Source organism: Phocoena phocoena, chromosome 20, assembly GCF_963924675.1.
Source record: "Phocoena phocoena chromosome 20, mPhoPho1.1, whole genome shotgun sequence".
NCBI classification, from domain to species: domain Eukaryota; kingdom Metazoa; phylum Chordata; class Mammalia; order Artiodactyla; family Phocoenidae; genus Phocoena; species Phocoena phocoena.
Genome location: NC_089238.1, coordinates 35,746,959 through 35,768,249, shown reverse-complemented (window position 1 = coordinate 35,768,249; position 21,291 = coordinate 35,746,959). Strand labels below are relative to the sequence as shown.

At 39.0% G+C, this 21,291-nt stretch overlaps 1 protein-coding gene across 1 annotated transcript in view; it reads left to right on the top strand.

Annotated features, from left to right (window-relative positions):
- CDH8 (cadherin 8) overlaps positions 1-21,291 on the top strand; it is a 369,599-nt gene that overhangs the window by 157,217 nt on the left and 191,091 nt on the right. Inside the window, exon 3 of the mRNA XM_065898690.1 lies at positions 9,263-9,382. Coding sequence (XP_065754762.1) covers positions 9,263-9,382 — 120 coding nt within the window. The remainder of the gene's footprint in view (positions 1-9,262; positions 9,383-21,291) is intronic.

Genomic DNA, 21,291 nt, shown 5'->3' with positions numbered 1-21,291 from the left:
ATTTTTAATTTCATTTATTGTGTTGTTCATTGTTGCTTGTTTCATCTTTAGTTCTTCTAGGTCCTTGTTAAATGTTCCTTGCATTTTCTCTATTCTATTTCCAAGATTTTGGATCATCTTTACTATCATTATTCTGAATTCTTTTTCAGGTAGACTGCCTATTTCCTCTTCATTTGTTAGATCTGGTGGGTTTTTATCTTGCTCCTTCATCTGCTGTGTGTTTTGCTGTCTTCTCATTTTGCTTATCTTACTGTGTTTGGGGTCTCCTTTTTGCAGGCTGCAGGTTCGTAGTTCCCGTTGTTTTTGGTGTCTGTCCCCAGTGGCTAAAGTTGGTTCAGTGGGTTGTGTAGGCTTCCTGGTGGAGGGGACTAGTGCCTGTGTTCTGGTGGATGAGGCTGGATCTTGTCTTTCTGGTGGGCAGGTCCACGTCTGGTGGTGTGTTTTGGGGTGTCTGTGGACTTATGATTTTAGGCAGCCTTTCTGCTAATGGTTGGGGTTGTGTTCCTGTCTTGCAAGTTGTTTGGCATAGGATGTCCAGCACTGTAGCTTGCTGGTCGTTGAGTGAAGCTGGGTGTTGGTGTTGAGATGGAGATCTCTGGGAGATTTTCATTGGTTGATATTACTCGGAGCTGGGAGGTCTCTTGTGGACCAGTGTCCTGAAGTTGGCTCTCCCACCTCAGTGGCACAGCACTGACTCCTGGCTGCAGCACCAAGAGCCTTTCATCCACACGGCTCAGAATAAAAGGGAGAAAAAGTAGAAAGAAAGAAAGAGGATAAAAGAAAATAAAGGAAGGTAAAATAAAATAGTTATTAAAATAAAAAAATAATTATTAAGAAAAAAATTTAAAAAAAAAGCAAACGGACTCATAGAACCCTAGGACAAATGGTGAAGGCAAAGCTATACAGACAAAATCTCACATGGAAGCATACACATACACACTCACAAAAAGAGGAAAAGGGGAAAAAGTAATCTATCTTGCTCTTAAAGTCCACCTCAGTTTGGGATGATTCGTTGTCTATTCAGGTATTCCACAGATGCAGGGTACATCAAGTTGATTGTGGAGATTTAATCCGCTGCTCTTGAGGCTGCTGGGAGAAATTTCCCTTTCTTTTCTCTGTTCGCACAGCTCCCGGGGTTCAGCTTTGGATTTGGCCCCGCCTCTGCGTGTAGGTCGCTGGGGGGCGTCTGTTATTCGCTCAGACACGACGGAGTCAAAGGAGCAGCTGATTGGATGGCTCTGGCGCACTCAGGCCGGGGGGGGGGGGGGGGGGGGGGGGGGAGGGAGGGGCGAGCCTGCGGCGGCAGAGGCCAGCGTGAGGTTGCTGAGCCTGAGGCGCGCCGTGTGTTCTCCCGGGGAAGTTGTCTCTGGATCCCGGGACCGTGGCGGTGGCGGGCTGCACCGGCTCGCCGAAAGGGAGGTGTGGAGAGTGACCTGTGCTCGCACACAGGCTTCTTGGTGGCGGCAGCAGCAGCCTTAGCGTCTCATGCCTGTCTCTGGGGTCCGAGCTGTTAGCCGCGGCTTGCGCCCGTCTCTGGAGCTCCTTTAAGCAGCGCTCTTAATCCGCTCTCCTCACGCACCAGGAAACAGAGGGAGTTTTCCCTTACTCCCTCCCGGCTAGCCGTGGTGCACTAACCACTTCAGGCTGTGTTCTCCCCGCGAGTCGTCTTCCTGCGCTCGGACCGACGCCCAAGCCTCAGCTCCCAGCCCCGCCCTCCCCGGCGGGTGAGCAGACAAGCCTCTTGGCCTGGTGAGTGCTGGTCGGCACCCCTCCTCTGTGCGGGAATCTCCCCGCTTTGCCCTCCGCACCCCTGTTGCTGTGCTCTCCTCCGCGGCTCTGAAGCTCCCCCCCTCCGCCACCTGCCGTCTCCGCCCGCGAAGGGGCTTCTGGTGTGTGGAATCCTTTCCTCCTTCACGGCTCCCTCCCACTGGTGCAGGTCCCGTCCCTATTGTTTTGTCTCTGTTTTTTCTTTTGCCCTACCTAGCTATGTGGGGAATTTCTTGCCTTTTGGGAGGTCTGAGATCTTCTGCTGGCGTTCAGTGGGTGTTCTGTGGTTGTTCCACGTGTAGATGTATTTCTGATGTATCTGTGGGGAGGAAGGTGATCTCCGAGTCTTAGTCTTCCGCCATCTTCCCCCTCTCTCCCCTCAGATTTTTTTCTTAAGCGCACTAGGTCTGTGCTGTGTTGTAATTGGGGGTGGGGTACGGGGTGCACAACAAACAAACCAAAAAAACCTCTAAAAGTGCATGCCAGTCATGTACAGAATAACCCCAGAGCATGGTTTGATAAACCTAAAAATAAAAAAAAAATGGATTTCGCATGACACGTTTAAAACTTCCAGGGCCAGATGCTTCAGCTTCTAGGCAGTCAACAAGTTAGCAACACCTGTTCCCCATTACGTCTTGTATTGCCTACTACTCGGGGGAATTAATAAGGAGGATGAGGGAAGATGGGTTGAGGGTTTAGTTTTATTAAAATAATGAAGGCATTTGCATCGGTTGCTATAACCTGTTAGGCCTCTGATCTTTGGAAAGTCTGAATGTTTAAGTAACATGTTTTCAGATGATGATGCCAGACGCTCTTTCTGGGTATTGTACATACTGAACTTGGATCAGAGTAGCCAAAAGGCCAAATCAAAGTTGGAAGATGATATTAGGAGGGCCAGTAATGCATACCTTTCTGAATTTCAGCTATTACAAAGGTTCTGCTGTTTTATTTTTTCATCTGCTATTGAAATGCTTATTATCTGAAAATGTATTGCAAATGAGTCTTTGCAAATGGGGCTTGTGTTCTTCTTATTGTAAGAGTTTTAGCTTTTCCAATGCTCACATTTTCGCGCTGCACCAAACCTTTGTTTTTCTGCTCAGTGTGTCAGCACCAGCATTTTTTCTTTCTGAGTAATGTGAAGAATTGGTGTGCTGTCTTGCTCATAAAGAAGTAGAGCCTAGCTAACAGAGCTGCCCTACCCAAATCCCAAAATCTTATTTTCCGGAAGACCTTTCATCTTAGTTTGTCAGCAAACTGGAACCTCTAACCTGACAGTGAAAATTTTTGATGGTTAATTTTTCTTGTAGTGTTTGCTGTCATTATAGGGGGCAGATGTGTAGGTTCTGCTGCTAATGGGAGGGGACTTTCAGGTGTGGCAAGAGGCAAACGATACTGGAGCCCTCTGTTAATTAAAATCCAAGCAGCACTTTGGCAAATTGCACTTAACCAAGAAGCTAAATGCAGAAAAATGGGTTTATTAAAAGCAGAATTCACCTTGGAGTTGACATGCTCACACTTGACTTGATACTAGCAGGATGAATTGTGGTGACAGGGATCATTTTTGTTGACAACAGCTGGAAATACAACAGCTATATTATTATAATTAGGATCAGCATCGAGTTGGATTATAATAGGGGCTTTCTTGGAGAAATGGCACAGTGTCAAATTTATAGTCACTAGCTAAATGAGTCTCTTGTATCCTCGACAAAGGGACAAAAACAGTTCCAAATGAAAACACAAACAGAGAATCCTGTTGTTATATTTCCTGGGTATTACTCAGGGTCCTATTTATCACACACCAACACTTGCCGCTTTGAAGAAACATTATCCCTCAAGGTTTACACTTTTCAATTTGCCTCTGTGGTCTGCAGTCTGCATGCATTTCCATGGAGAAGCCTATACCGCAGCTTGACTAGAAATCTTTTCTGCTGTAAGATTAACCTCAAAGCATCCATTTTTCCCTCTCTGGGTAATCACTTGACAAATGCATCCACAAAACTTCTGCACACATTTATTCCAGTGTACAGGTACATCAACAGTCTTGAATCACTATTAGGAGAAATATCATCCTTGACGGAAAGTAGTGCTGCCTTTGCATTTCCACGTGTCTGAAGTTGAAGGATGTGGATTTCCTGGGAAGCCAGACAACAGGCAGAAATATCCTGGAGGAGGATGTGGGTAAAAGCTTGTCTTAGCTTTGTTACAGTCCCCAGCCCAGTGGTTCTTCTTGGGAAGCGTGTGGGATTTGCATGGACGGGGAGATATGACACTCAAATATGGGAGATATTCACTCAAATAACATCGAGAAACTTGTATTGAGGGTGTGTCCAGTGCCTGGTCTTCTGCTGGCTACATCAAAATACATTGTATTTTTGAACCCACAGCAGTTTTATACCACAGAGCAAATTGACATGGAATTGACTGGATGGGAGAATGTGAGATGTATGTGTGTGTGTGTGTGTGTGTGTTTTCTAAGTCACTTTCTTGTTAAAGACAAGAACATATTGTTACATTTGAGAATACCTTTTTGTGTTTCCTCTTCCAAATTTAAGGAAATGAGCTATTATTTTTTTCTTTTCCATTATGGTTTATCACAGGATATTGAATATAGTTCCCTGTGCTATACAGGAGGACTTTGTTTTTTATCCATTCTGTATATAATAGTTTGCGTCTGCTAATCCTAAACTCCCAATCCATGCTTCTCCCACCCTCCTCCCGCTTGACAACCACCAGTCTAATATCTACGTCCCTGATTCTGTTTCTATTTCATAGGTAGGTTCATTTGTGTCATATTTTAGATTCCACGTATAAGTGGTATCGTGGTATTTGTCTTTCTCTTTCTGACTTACCTGAGTTAGTATGATGATCTATAGTTGCATCCGTGTTGCTACAGATGGCATTATTTCATTATTTTTTATGGCTGAGTAGTTATTCCATTGTTATATATGTACCACATCTTCTTTATCCATTCCTCTACATCGACATGTAGATTGTTTCCATGTCATGGTTATTGTGAATAGTGCTGCTATGAACATAGGGGTGCATGCCTCTTTTTGAATTACAGTTTTGTCTGGATATATGCCCAGGAGTGGGATTGCTGGATCATGTGGTGATTCTATTTTTAGTTTTCCGAGGAACCTCCATACTTTCTTCCGCAGTGGCTGCACCAACTTACGTTCCCACCAACAGTGTAGGAGGGTTCCCTTTTCTCCGCATCCTCTCCAGCGGAAATAAGCTACTATTATAACGACTAGGCAGGACTACACTTATAAATTACAACATCCACCACCACTTAAAATTGTAAAAGACTAGTTTATTATTCAATCCCTCATGTACATACACATAATGTACAGGTAATTATAGTGACAATAAGCTCTCAGAAATATTGAGTAAATAACTCTTCTATACTGTTTGCATAAATTATTATATTTAACTCAATAAACCTAGGATATAACAATTACTGTCACCTTCCTTTTTTACAGATTAAGGAATCCAAGCTTAGAAAAGTTTTGTTACTTGGCCAAGGACACAGAACTAGTAAAAGTTGAGGATGGAACATAAAACAGGTGTTCTGGTTAGAGACAGTTTGACTTCAAATTTATCTTCTCAGCCACTGCTCTCTACTTACTAGTATCTCATTTGATCCTCACACAAAACTTTGAGGTTTGAAGAATAAAAACTATTGTTTTTGTATGTGAAAAAACTGAATCACAGAGCAGAGCGTGTAAATGATGGAGAAAATGGTCCCCTACTCTTGCCTCAATGTTAGGTAATGTGATAGGAGTCCTCTCATAATAAGATAATATAAATTTATACTAACTAATGAAAATAGATGTAATCTTCATCAGCCTTGTAACAGTAAATTCTCAAGGAACTATCCCCAACTTCTTTTTTCTTTTTTTAATATTTATTTATTTATGGCTGCGTTGAGTCTTTGTTGCTGTGTGCGGGCTTTCATTGCAGTGGCTTCTCTTGTCACAGACCACAGGCCCTAGGCGCGTGGGCTTCAGTAGTTGTGGCTCACAGGCTCTAGAGTGCAGGCTCAGTAGTTGTGGCGCACAGGCCTAGGTGCTCCGCGGCATGTGGGATCTTCCAGGACCAGGGCTCGAACCCGTGTCCCCTGCATTGGCAGGCGGACTCCCAACCACTGCGCCACCAGGGAAGCCGCCCAACTTCTATTTAATAAGAAATAATCTCCATGACTGTTTATGCAGTAGGAGTGGTTTAAAAAATTACTTCATTTTATATACAAATCTGAGCAAAAGTTCTTCGCGGTAATCAGGGTAGAAATTAATGCTTCTGTGGAGAAGAGTGAAGTTAAAATTTTAAAAGTCTGGTGCCCACTCCAGTTGTTCTAAACTGTGGCTTTACATCAGATTGCCTGAGAAGACTTTAAAAAGTATCCCACCCTCATCCCTGTATTGCCATCCCACAGATCTGAAAGGAACCCTAGGGATCTAAATATTTTTCAGCGCTAGATTCTAATCCGTGAGCAGAGGTGATACTCACAGGCTTAGCATGTGGTAATTTCCGTTCTAGCCCCTACATATATTATTTTGCTTGACCCTCACAGTAACTCTAATATTCATTGTAGATTTGAAATCTGGGGCTAAGACAAGTTAAGTGATTGGTCCAAAGAGAAAGAGGTACTTGTTTCAGAACATTCCACATGGAACTATTCCATCTATGAAACTATTAACCCCACGCTACTCTGTCCAAATACACTCACCCCACAAATATATGCAGAGATACTGTCATTGTTCAGACACTATCTAGATTTTTTTTTTTTCCCTCTGTGAAGACATTTCTTAATTTTAGAGTCCCTCACTAGAAGGTAAATTTGTTGATGACAGAAAGTTTTTACTTTGTCACTTCTCTTTTTCCAGCCTAAACAGAGCCTGGTACAAAATGCTCACACTGACTAACTTAGCATGATACAGATTATAGAGCTTGACTTTATTTTCCTGATAATGTGTTACTTCATAATGGGGGAAGATCATTTCTCCTAAAAGAAATCTAAATAAATAACAACAAAACAAAGGAAAACAAAAAAGCTATTGCGTGGTCTTCTGCATGGAAGAGTTCACCCTTTCTGATCAGTCTCTGAACTCACTTCTTTCAATAATTCTTGAATCTTTTTCTCGCGATTCATTTTTTAAAATCTTACTCAGCTTACCCCCAGTTGAACATTTTAGATAAACTTAGTGCAAGGACCAAAACAAGAAAATAAGCATTGAGACCCATATTTATTGTCATTACCCAGTGTCAATGTTTTGTCACCTCTTAACTGGACTATTGCTGTAAACCACATAACTCATCTGATCACCTAATCTTCTATATCTCTGCCTCCAACTGAATCTGCAAGCACTATTGGAGGAGGCTTCTACCTAGGGTTGATCCCTAACTGATAGATTTTCTCTCTTTCCTACAGGATGAAGCCAACTCTCCCCATCTTGACATTCACGTGCCCTTGTATTTTGTTCTCAGCTTGCATCTCCAACCTTAGCTTTAATGGCTGGCTTTTCCAGACGTCTCTCCTCCTAGAAAAATCTAGTCACTTTTATCTTATTATCCTCCTCTCACCTGGAATGTTTTTCCTCCATTTCTTCTCCATCCCACACAATATTCAAATAACTGCAAATACTGTACTTTCATGTCCTCAGTTCACCAGCTCGTTGATGAGCTACCTGTGAAAGTGAGTCTTTATTAATTATTTTTTTGATACCGTTCCCAGTATCTGGTGGAATGTATTACACAACTGACATTCAGAGCATTTTTTTATTTCTGACTGTAGACTTTTATAGCACCTCTGAATCATCATTCTGAGTAAAAATTCCAATTTTACAGGACAGTCAACTGCTTGACAAATATCATTACATTGTCCTCTGTAGTGACTGTAATTCAAAACACTTCAGAAAGATTTTGATTGGCAAGATTTTGCAAAGGCTCTACATTGTTTCAGCAAACGTAGAGAAATGCTGCTCAGATCCACCCTCAACTCCCTTCAGGTTTAAAACACTAAGCTGCTGGGAGTGTTGACAATTGACAGCTCAGGGCTGATGATCCCTCAACTGAAGATAGCTCCCTGCACCAGGGCCAAGCCTTCATTCTCAGGGAGGTTCCCACAGCCAATAACTGGTCAGTGCCAGAGTATAAAGTCCTGGATGGATCTCCTCAATGACTATCCCAGCTCTAGAGGAGAGACCACTGAGGTCTGTGTTGTAGCTGCATCATTGCCCAAGTGTTCCTTCTACTCAGACTTGTCCTTTTCACTTTCCCACAGATGTTGATCAAAGAGACTCTTCAGTAAAAATTCAAGAAATCTTCATCTTAGAATCTATTTTAGGAAACTCATTTGTGGTAGCTACCTACCATTTGTCATGAAATCATCAGATAATGTATTCATTCGTCCATCAGTTAGCAAATATATGTTCGATAATTATACGTCTGATGCTTACTGGGTGAGGAAGACATTGACCCTGCCCTCATAGAACATGATTCTGTCACCACACCAGACTTCTCCAATTTCTCCCCACTTTCAGCAATTCCCAGAATTTCCCAGTCTCTCAGACTATTTTGCTTTTACTTATGCTTGACTTTTGTTTAGAATTCCTCCCCTGCTCTTCTTCTCCTGGTTAAACTCTACCTGTCTTTCATAATTCCACTCAAATGCAATGCCTCTCAGAAAGCTGTCCCTGACCGTATCCAGTCTGTGCTGGATTAAGTGAGGGATCCAAATCTGGGGCTATTGCATTCAGCTGAATGTCTAGGTACATTTGTCTCTTCCCTCCTCTTCCCTCCCACCACCAAACTGTAAGCTTCTTGAGTGTAGATTTTGTTGTAATATATATATTTTGTATCAGGCAAGCTGAATGTGTTCAATTGCTAAATGAATGAGTGAATAAAAATAGAAAATTAATCTGGGAAAAAATTAAGGTTTTGATTCTGTTATCCATAGGCCCAATTATCTAAACATGCTGATTACTTGGTAGTTCCAATATAATTTATATTCTGAGGAATTAATAAAATGGGATAAAATATTCCTTTGATATTTCTGCACAATTTTTTTCAGCAGCCAATTTTTCCAGGTAAATTCAGTTGTGCTTTTGCAAAACTTAAGTGCTGCATTGTTATATCCGTCATATTATTAAGCTTATGTTTCATATTTCTTTGATATGTATCTTTTTCATATTCTCTAAGCCCACATGAATCTGATAGGTATCTTTAAATGAAAACTACAAAGGAATCTTAAATCATACCAATTCTAAAAGAGCTATCTTTATATAGTATTCCAACCTAGCAGTACTCTTTCTTTTAAAAGGTTTGTATATCATTGAAGTTATGATAGAGTAGTCTATCTCCATATTTTTAAAATGATTTCTTTTCCTTCTTATTCCTACACATGGATTTCTGTATAACATGCTTGACAAAATTTAGTTCTTGGCAAAGAATGACGTGTTAATTATTATTTTCTCTCTTTCTTTCTTTCTTTTAGGTACGTCTGTCACTAATGTAACAGCTACCGATGCTGATGACCCAGTTTATGGAAACAGTGCGAAGTTGGTTTATAGTATCTTGGAAGGGCAACCTTATTTTTCCATCGAGCCTGAAACAGGTTTGTGGCCTAAATTTTGAATTCTGTTTACCATATCATTACTTCAGGAAAATACTTTTCTTGGGATGTGGATTATGAAATGTTATGGTTAAGTACTTCACTGCCTATCAATAACATTTGAATGTGTTATTCCTGTGCAATGGGAGGTACATGGCAAGCCTGACAATCATTTTGATACATATTGAAATGAATTGCAGATCCTTTGTAGAGTATCACCTGTTTAACAGATGGCCTGGCACCATTGTTCATCCCTGGGAAAATGAGCTTATAAAGCAGGCAGACTTAAATATCAGATTTAAGAATAAATACAGTTAGTTATCGGCTGCATGATGCTTGGCAAGTAACATTTATAAAGCTTTCTAAGTTTCAACTCACACATCTATAAAGTGCTGTGGAACCTTCGTTATAGCCTTATGATGAAGATCAGATGAAGCAATAAATATTAAACCTACAGTACACGACATGTGGTAATCATTCCATGTATGGATATTATGACATTTGCTATTAGATTCCTCATTTGTAAAACAGGATACTGATATCTATGCACTAGAGGTCTTATGAAGATATTATTATTCTTGCCAATATTAAACCCCACCCGTATCCTGAGTCCAACGGTATAGATTTTAGCAAACAGGAAATAAGTTATTTAAAATATAAGACAAAACCAAAAAAACTATTTTTAATGATTTGGAACATAACTTCATAAAATGATAGTTTTTGTAAATGAAGATATATCTTTTATTGTTTAATTTTAACAATGAAGTAAGAGAGTAAGCCATTTTGTCCCACTTATCATTTTGTTTTTTATAGCACATTTTAAAATTATTATATATAACACCATCTTTTGTGGGTACTTTTCTTCTGTATCTGGTGGTTTTGTCTGCAGACTTCCAAATAGAAAAATTCAGTATGTAGGTACATACACATATTGTTTCTTTGATTCATGAGTTTTCAGCAATATTGAGATGAATTTCATGTCTTACCATTAAGTCAATTATTAATTAAATTAAAAATTTAAAGCCTCTCCTCACTTTTTTCTAATTCAAAGAGTAAAATCCTCATGCATTTAAAAGTGAGGAAAAAGTACATTTATACATAAATGGGTCATGGCTTAAAATTGAATTTAGATTTGGAAACAGGAAAGAACTCTTGTAAAATACATTAATTAGGGGCATAATTACATTTTCTTCCTCGGTGAAAGAGGAAGTCTGCCATAAACTTCATCTCATTTGTGCTCTTTGATGACCCTGGGGAAGTGGTAGAGGAGGTAGTCAGCTTTGAATTTTGAGGGAAGAGAAAAAGTCTAGAGATGTCCTATTCCTTGGCCAAAGTCACAGTGAGAGTTGGGACCAGAGTTGGGACTCACACCCAGGTCCTTAATTTCAAAGCCAATGTCAGATATCTTTGAACTTTTCTTTTCATAGGCAATAGTTATGGTGTAGTGGCTTCCACAAAACAGAAATGTGTTAATTGCTTAAGGGGAATTGAATAGTTTCCTCCTTTGCTCCTTGGCTATTTGTTTGTTTACTGGAATCTCAGAAGTTCACCATTTACAGTGTAATATAGTGAGAAATAATTGATACATAACTATATATTAGTTTCAGATGTATAACATAAAGATTCGATAATAGGTATGTATTGTGAAGTGATTATCATAATAAGTCTCGTTAACATCCGTCACCACACGTAGTTATATATATTTTTTTCTTATGATGCAAACTTTCAGGATCTACTCTCTTTGCAACTTTCAAATATACAACACAGTATTATTAACTATACTCACTGTGCTGAACATTATATCCCCAGGACTTATTTACTTTATAACTGTAAGTTAGTATCTTTGGATCAGCAATGGATATTAATCCAGCAAACATCCAGTCAGCATTCACTATGTTCCAGGTGCTAAATTAAGTATAAGGAGACAAAATTCACAAAGGCTAATCTCAGACTACAAGTATCTCACAATCCATTTTGGCAGACAGACTTTTTTTTCCAACATAAATACAAGGAAGTATGATGATGCCATTTAAATAATTTATATCTTAAGAATAACTTACCATGAAGTACAGAGAATAAAAGCCCGCTACTAAGTCAGAGGATTTGGGCAATTTTAAATCTCATTGACATATATTGCCATTTGCTTAATTAAATATTGTCAGCATCATTTAAGATTTACATTTTTACTTAGCATAATGAGTGTTTATCTCAACACATTCATTTTAGCCTTATTATTTCCAGTGTGACAGATACAAAGTTATCTGACATATATTTTAGAAAATTATTCTGGTACTATTGTGGAAAATGTAATGGAGAGAAATGATACTTGAAGCATATACATAATAGCTGCTTAATAAATATTGGTTGAGTGAAGTTGAGGTTTTTAACTAAAGCAGATACAATGCAGAAGGAAATAGAGGCTAAATTTAATAATCAATAAAGTCAGCCTAAGTTCTTTAGCTGAAACATCAATATGTGTGAGTGAAATGTAAACCTTATTGTGTAAATGTGTGCGTAATTACACTTGAGTGTGTTCAAATGAAAACTGAGTGTTAGTTGTTCCCAAAGAATCTAAATTTGTCAATCTCTGAGGCCTTTGTTCTCTTTTTTTTAAAAAAAAAATTGAAACTGGTATGAATGTATGTGTGTGTGTATAAACACAGAAACAGATTCAGAATACTTTTTAATATTTTCTATTAGAAAAATATAGGAAAAAATGTACAAAGACCATTGAGGATTTGGATTTTTTATTTTGTAAGTAAATGGAAAGAAAATACCCTTCCTGGTGACCAAACGATGTGTACCAGTTGTGTCCTCTGGGAAATAGACTCTGAGGTGGAGTTAGGAAAACAAGTGACTTGCTAGGGGTTAATGACTGTGAAAGATAGAAGAAGCACTGTCTTAGTTCCAGCTGCTATAACAAAATACAGTAAACTGGGTGGCTTATAAGAGTCAGAAAGTTATTTCTTAGAGTTCTAGAGGCTGGACGTTTGAGATCAGCGTGGGCATGGTTGGGTTCCGGTGAGGACCCTCTTCTGGGTTGCAGAGGCTGACTTCTCCTATCCTCTTGGAAAGAGAACAAGCTGGCTCTCTGGCCTCTTTATACATGAACGCTAATACTATTTATGAGGGCTTCACCCTCATGATCTACCTCTCAAAGCCCCCACCTCCAAATACCATCACAGTGGGGATTACAGTTCCGTGTATGAATCTGGAGAAGGACAAAAACATTCAATCCATATCAGAGATGAAACAGAAGTAGGCAGGGAAGCCCATCATACTGTGATGCAGACAGATCTCATACCCATGTAAGTTAGGAGGAGAGGACATAGGATAAGGCAATGTAGATTTGACAGCATCTTGGCCAAACCCATAGAGGTCCCTGGAACAAAGATTTCTCTTAAAAGGAGTCTCATGGTACACACAAATGACCAGGCTTTATTATCACCTGCCATGCACAGTCATTGGCTGGGATGTGTCTGGGAAGAGTAGGTCCTCTGCTTGAATCTTAAAACCGATCCTAAAAATGCCTCAGCTGGAGGTTGTCGGCTAACTGCACTCTTGGGCAAGTTCTTTCTTGAGAAGAAATCCAAGCGGTAGGTGTCTGTGGCTGCCACAAGGCATGGCAAAAACAAAAGAGAAAACGTTGAGAATGTGATGTTTATTTAAAACAACAATACATAAAATTAGCATGTGCTTGGTGAATTTGTCAAAAACCGATAGTAGGAGTGTTAATAGGTACATTTATTGGGGAAAAAAAGGCTGTTGTGCTATTTTGATTTATAACAAGAAATGTATATTTGGTCTTTGTCCCAGTTTCTGGCACAGAGCTCCTAAAATCCTTAGAATTTCCTAAGAGGTGAGAGTGATAAAGGTGTCTTTTGTTATGTTAACCAGGTGACTTAGGGAACCAATGTTTTGATTATAGGGTTGGAGCTTTCAGTCCCACCCTCAGACCTCTGGAGAGGAGAAAAGGGCTGGAGTGTGACTCTTTTGCCAATGGCCAGTGATTTCATCAGTCCTGCCCTTATAATGAAGCTTCCATAAAATCTGAAAAGGATGGGGTTCAGAGAGCTTCTGGATTGGTGAACAGGTGGAGATTTGGGGAGAGTGGCACCTGAAGAAAGCATAGCATCTCCACACCCTTTCCCCATACCTTGCCCCATGCATCTCTTCCATGTGGCCATTCCTGAGTTATATCTTTTTACAGTAAACTGATAATCTAGGAAGTGAAATGTTTTTCTGAGTTCTCTTAAGAGCTCTAGCAAATTAATTGAACTCAAGGAGGGGGTCGTGGGGACTTCTGATTTATAGCCAGTTGGTCAGAAGAACAAGTAACAACCTAGACTTGCAACTAGAGTCTGAAGTCCAAGAAGGGGAGTGAGGGAAACTGTGGTCTTTAATCAGTTGGTCAGCATGGGTGACAGCCTGTGGAGCCTGATGCTACCTCTGGGTAGATAGTGTCTGAACGGGGTTGAATTGTAGGACTCCAGGCTGCTATCTGGAGAATCATTTGGTGGGATGATCTTTATAAAGAAGATTGCCCATTGACCACTGTCAGCAGGTCACTGATGCTAGAATATTTTCAGTAAAGAAAAGGAAACCAGAACATAGGAGACAAGAATACATTTATGTGTCTTGTTTTATCCTCACAAGAATGCTAAGAACAGAGCTCTGGACTTTGGAACAGAGAAGTTCTGCCCCCTTACTTGCTACTTTCTAATTTTCTGGAATTATTTCCTGTTGCCATATAACACATCAATCGCTCTGTCAGAGGGAGAGCTTCTCCTCCTGTTTTAGGTATAAGCTTAAGACGGCAGAAAGATTTGCCATTTTTTCTGTTTATCATCCTCTTTGAGCATCTCATAATCAGTAATTATCTTGTAATTGACTTGTTTGTAATTCTAAGTCAGTTCTCATGCTAGAATGTATAGTTCATGAAAGAATGGGGCTTGTCTGATTTGTTCATTTTGCATCCCTATGCCTAGCAGAGTGTTTGGCCCCTAAAGTCATTCAATAAGTAGTTGAGATAGGAAGGCAGGAAGAGGTTGGGGTGGGGAGGAAGGATAGAAGTAAGGAACAAATTAATAAAGAGAAAGAGAAAAGCTTGCCACAGCTCAAAGAGAAGATGTGTGAAGCACCAGGTAGGGAATCCAGCTTGCTTTCCAGCCTGTCTTCCTTCTAGTTTTGCGGTGGGAAGAACACCATTGTAATCTCACATGTGATTTTTGTTGTTGTTGTTGGGATTCACTTAAGACTAAAATTCATGTCATTTCCAAGTCTCATGCTATGTCTTAAGTGTCTAGCCAATGCAATGCTATTCTGGTACTTGCAAAAATGAGCCTTGATTCAGCAATAAATTCTTGCCCAGATTTAGTTCTAGATTAGATGTTAAGATAGAAAGGTTCAGGGACCACTGCAGAAGGAAGGAATGGTTATTAATATATCTCCCTATTCCAGAGGTCACTGTGATAGTAATAATAACAGTAAAGAAGGGAAAATATTACTGTGTTTCTAAACCACAGTATAGAGGGAAGGATTTATGTCTCCATTTTGCAACTGACAAAATTGTGTTTCAGAGAAAGTAAGGTAAAATGCCTTCCCCCTCTTTAACTCAAACTCTCTGTCAAATTATAAACAACAGGAAAAATAAAAACAAGAATGTAAACAACCACCACCTCATTTATTGAACACGTATTATGTTCTCAGCAGTGTGCTAATTGGGTTTGCATGCATTATCAAATTTAATTTAATTTATTCCACACAATATTTTGAGATAGGTACTAATGTCATCTCTGTGTTACTGATGAGAGAACAGAGGATCAGAATTGATACATTTATTACACAAAGTGTTTGAAGCAAGATTCAAAGTGAGTCTCTCTGATTGCAAGATCCAGGTTTTCAGCATTCTCCTGTACCACAACTTGACTTCCACGCATTGTAGCTTGTGCCTGGGGCTGCCATTGGTTTACAAACGGACCTATAGAACTTGGAAGCAGGCCCAGGTCTCCTTTATACATAGACATATGAGGCAGTTTGGTGTCAGATAAGATGTGAGGCGGTAGTATTATAAAATGAATTGTCATTTTTGTGAATAGCTTCAAAAGGCTGAAAATAGCTTATTTGTATTCTATAAATGTTTTCTCTTTTTTTGTTTCCCTCTCCCTGCTACCCCCGATACCATATGTTTGCTTGTACCATTTTGGGCACAGACAGGGAGAAATGTGACATTTATTTTAAAAGCTACTAATTTGAGGACAGCAGTGAGAAAACAGTTGCAGTCCATCCTAAATGATTGGAGATGGAAAATCTAAATAAAATGCAAGGCAAGTGAATAATAAATGCTTAATTATCTAAAGAAATCAGGGTGAAGTTGCAGCACAGTCTAAACTTTCCTCCAGGCAATCAAGGGTATGGAAAATGACCAGTGTAAAAATAAACTAACTTAATTCACTGACCTTTTTTTGAAACTCAGACCATCTTTCTTCATTGGATACAAATAACATTTGTCTCAGTGGAACCTGTAAAAATGAGCTAAGGAAAAAAATACTCCTTAGGGAAAAAAAAAATCCATGTAATGAACGGTTGTCTTTCCTAAAAATCAAGATAATACATAGAGCCTTCATGGAATGCCTTTGGAACTGAGTCATTGTTTTACCTTCTGAGCCAGTGATAAATTGCAAGCATACAAGGTCTCTTTTTTAATCAGGATTACATAGATTATCATTTCCACTGCCAAGGGGTCTGGCCAAAGGATTTTCTTGTGCAGACCTTTGAGAAGAAATATTCAGATAAACTCAGGCTGCCCAACAATGCCAGGATATGCACTGATGAGTGAGAATGTCTTTGTAATTCGCGTCAACTCATATTTAGTCTACACTCTGATAAATCATGTGCCAGGCATTGAGGGTGCAATGTTATGTATGATAAATCCTAAAAGAGATGTATATGGGCACTCAAAATGGTGTGGTAACATAGGACACATGCCAGAATTCATGACATAGGGATGGAGAGGAGTGCCAGCTAAACCAACTAGTATGGAAAGAGGAGATTAAAAGAAGCCTTGTAAAAGGTAGTGATACCAAAGGTTGTGTCCTGAAAAACTGCATCCTTTAATAGGTGATTGGTCTGGGGTAGGGGGAATGGTTAAATAAGGCCTTTTAGCAAAGGAAATCAAAGGGATATGTGGTCAGGGGAAAAATTGGATTAGGAGGTGATATTGAGAAATTCAGTAGCTTTCACTTCCTCAATGGTATCAGAAGATATTTACGTTAAGAGACATTTCTATATAAAATAAATTGAGGCTGTAATTTAGGAATCCAAACTCCTTTTAATTTTCTGCGTGACTTTGGCCGAGTACCATCTCCTCTTGGGACTAAGTATCCAATTTTTAAAAATACTGATTATAATGCTGTTTCCAATCATTCATGAAATTGGAGGAAAAAAAAGCATATACTCCATACTTTGCTTTTGATCTTGACAGATTTAGACTATCTTGAATATTATTATTATTAATTTTTCTTTAAGTATTGAAAATCTGTCAAAGTCATAGTGGCTGGTGAATACAGCTTTTCTTTGCTTTTTTATTTTTTTAACATCTTTATTGGAGTATAATTGCTTTACAATGGTCTGTTAATTTCTGCTTTATAACAAAGTGAATCAGTTATACATATACATATGTCCCCATATCTCTTCCCTCTTGCGTCTCCCTCCCTCCCACCCTCCCTATCCCACCCCTCTAGGTGGTCACAAAGCCCCGAGCTGATCTCCCTGTGCTATGCAGCTGCTTCCCACTAGCTATCTATTTTACATTTGGTAGTGTATAATGTCCATGCCACTGTCTCACCTTGTCCCAGCTTACCTTTCCCCTTCCCCATATCCTCAAGTCCATTCTCTAGTAGGTCTGTATCTTTATTGAATATTATTTTTATACTTTAATTTTTATTGAATCAAACAAAATGTGATGTTTTTGATTGGACGTTTCCTCTTAGAACAACCCAAAGCTTTTGCATTAATGGTAGAGAGAAAGGTACTTCGGCATTCTTTAATACAAGGCATCTGTTTCCATTAAAACCTCTGGATTTGGAGTGGAAAGTTTGACTGAAAGGAAAGAGTGACATGGAGAGGGAGGAAGCTGGCTTAACCAATTGTCTGGGTCAGTTTCATCATAGCAGATAAAGAACCCCTTTCTAAGTGCTGGCTAAAAGCACCCATCTCACAGCTGACTCACTTTGAAAATTACAGAACACCCCAGATCAAGTTCTCCCATGAAGTGGGTGGTCAACGGTGGGGAAGGAGCAGGTACAGCTTCTTCTGTAACATGTGGAACCTCTTCTAAGCCTCCTGAAAGAACAGGGGTTCTCCCTGAAGAACCTCAGGCATGAAGCCAATAGACAGAAAGATTGGGAAGGGAACCAAAGGGTGCTTTACTCACCTGTGGAGACATCCTCCTAATGCAGTCTTCATCCAATTTATATTCTCTTTATACAGAAAATAATTTTCGAGGAAAAAATACAAGCCTAGAGACATCCCTTTCAAACATACACACACACACACACACACACACACACAGAAACACACAGGTACGTGTTCAGAGCAACTAAAGATGGGAGGAAGTATCAGTTTGTGAGTCTATGCTTGTTTAAGGCCAAAAGACTGTATAGAGAAAGACAGTTCCTTTATCATATGCCTTACATTTCAGGTAGAAGAACCACAAATGGATGCTCAATAAAATTGTAGGCAGCAACAAACAAACTAAGTCTTTGCACTCTTGTAAAATCCCTACACCATATGAAGTAGCTATTTTTAAATGTCTTATTAAAGATGAGGATTATGAAGAAGTTTAATAATATGGCCAAAGTCAGGCAGGTGACAAGTATTTGGTACATATAGTTCAAAATCAATATTTGTTGGAAAAAATGGATGAATGAATTAATGAGTGAGTAATGAGAATCTAATGTGTGTAATGCCACCTGTACCTATATTTAAATCTCACTGTGTTGTTTTAGTTCCAACTAAATGATGATATGATGATAACAAAATGTCATTTTTAATACCTAATGGATTAATGTTCTAATCTGCGCAGTATTTAGAGATGGTATTCTCAACAAATGCTATCCCTCCGTAGTCTTGCTGATGATTAATTTTTCATATCCCAGTGAGTATATCAGCTGGCTGCTTGCACACACTGACTTATTAACAATCATTTATTTCCCTGCCTGGAGTCTCTTGAGGGAGGTAAAGTGGGTTAAGTGTTGTGGTCACAAAACTGTTTTATGATTACTAAAAATAATCTCCCTACCCAATCTCCCCCCCCAACCCAGAACGATTATACGTACTTGGGTAAGCTGAAAGAAGTGTGACTGTCATGTTACTTACACCTTTGAACATTTTTTAAACTCAGAGGGAGCTGTCCAGTGCTGACCATAGCTAGAATCAAAGTGATGTATTTTCAGAGAAACCAAAGTCTTTGGAGGTGCATGGTGAAGAGAAAGCCTGAACCACACAGACGACTCAACACGTTACAGCTGCTGTCACACTGGGGTGCTTTGGGATGGGTTTAGGTGGAAGCAAAAGCAAATACTCCCCCATGACACCCATCCAGCCTGAGTAGACCAGCTAAGATCAGGAATATTTTTTTCCCCAGCTTACTATGAATCATGTCCCTGCAGAAATAAATTGTAGTTTCTATTTCTGTGGTGGTACTCTTTCTTCCTTTGAAATATAGCTTTGAATTTCAAAATGGCTTAGGGAAGAAAGACAAGATGTGTTTTCATTGATTTTATAGCAAAGCATGGTTTATGTAAGGATATCAAAGATTAACCTTATGTATTCAAAAATGCACACACACATATGAACACCCCTTTGGTGTTTTTGTTTAAGGATAGCAGGTTATTTGTATAGTTCCATCCCCACCGCACTCCATCCTTTGGGCCTAACTCTGCGTCCCCAGCAGTTAAGACTATTTTGAACACGTTACTGATGCACAGTAATTGCTTTAAAATATTCTAGCAAATGTGACTTTAGATATAGCTCCCAAAAGAAGGATTATCTAACATTCAACTGTTCTAGTTTTTAAAATAGGGTATTAAATATCATAAAATGTTATCTATGGTTTTATATATATATATATATATATATATATATATGATTTTGGAAGCTCAGAGAAGGGGGTTAATTCATACTGGACACCACTCTTCTTAAAGCAACTGAGATAGGTCTAGTGCACAGATAGGAATCCACTGAGAGGCTGGAATAGAAGGAGTATATAAATATTTCATCTGTTTCCTTATAAGTCAAATTCTAGAAACATTCCTGTGAGATAATTTCCTCTGGACCTAAGCATTAAAGACCACAATTTTTCTTTATTAAGAAAGACTACCAAAAAAAAATCAACTGTAATTACAGGGAATCCTATCTAGTTCTCACTCTGCACCTGTGTGCCTAGCACTGTGCGTTCCTTGTGATAGTTGTACAAGAAACATGTTATAAGTGAACCAATAAACATGGACAATTAAATCAAGGATGAGCGTGGTTAGAAAATGGGCTTCCTCAGAAAGACTTAGATGTTGTCAATTTCAGATCCCAGAGAATTTTGGATTTGAAAAATGGGTGCTTCTAGAAGCTTAGAGTATATATTTATGTTCTCATATTTAATATATATTAGCATCTGACCATTTGATTATTTGGAAGCATTCGGTGTGACATTGCTTATGACAGACCAAGGACACAAGGATGTGCCCATAGATGCTACATAAGACTAGCCCATAACACTGTTGTGTCCGTTTATGTCTCCCTTTCCAGAAGCAGTGACCTCTCATGGCAGTGGCACGTAACACTGTGTATTATATTCTGTTTATAAAATCAAAGGGAAGGCAGGTACTATTTATTGATCATCTACTATGTGCCATTTCCTATAATTTTCATAGTGACCATGTGAAGTGGGTGCTATGATCCTCATTTTACATAAAGGAAATAAAACTCTAGGCAAATTAATTTCTGGAGGCTGTCCAGGTAGTAAAAGTCATAGCTGGTTTCCTGACCACATCTGTCTGATTGCAAGCTCTGCCGCATTAGGCTTTTTATGTCCTAATAGAGAGGACTTGGGGGAAAAAAACCCAACAACAGTGAAAAGTCAATGAGTCCAGAAACTAAAAAGAAGAAAAAGAAGAGAGAGACTCTATAAACATTTTAATGCCCTCTTTTATATTAATGTTTATTTTCAATTCAGTAAATGGATATTTATTGATCACCTCCACTCTCAGGGACAAAATGATGAATGGGGTAAACATGGCCCTGACTTCCTGGAGCTTACAGAACAACTAGAGAGATTTCGACATTAATAATTATGTTAAAATACATCAGTTGGATATTTTCTTGTTTATTGTCCAAAGTGCCATGAAGAAAAGATGTAAGGGAATGAGATAGTTGATTTATTATTATTATGGGTTGTTTTTATTTGAAGGATTGGATTGAATTTCATGAAATTAAAGAGGAAAAAATAAACAACGTTCTTGAGTAATGAGAATAATTGGTTCATATAAATATGGATGATTCAGGAATATTGGGTAAGGGAGTCTAAAATAGAGCTACTTGCAAAGAATAATCAGTCTCAAGAGAATCAGTTCTTCGTTTTTCAAAAACTGGAGGGACGTTCCACTTGGGGTGAAACCCTGATTTAGAAAAAAATTTGAGTGTAAGTACTGGTCTCTAGGCTTATATTTATTCCCTTAGTTAGAAGATTTTGTGGCTATAATATGGAAATAAATGGTTATTTCTACCCATACAGGTTTAATTGATATATATAGACTAAATATTGTTTCCAAACTCTTATGTGCCTGGTACTATGCATAGAGTAAGTGAAAAAGACAGAAGTTTTATGTTTTCCTAGGCAGGGGCTAAGCATGTGGGTC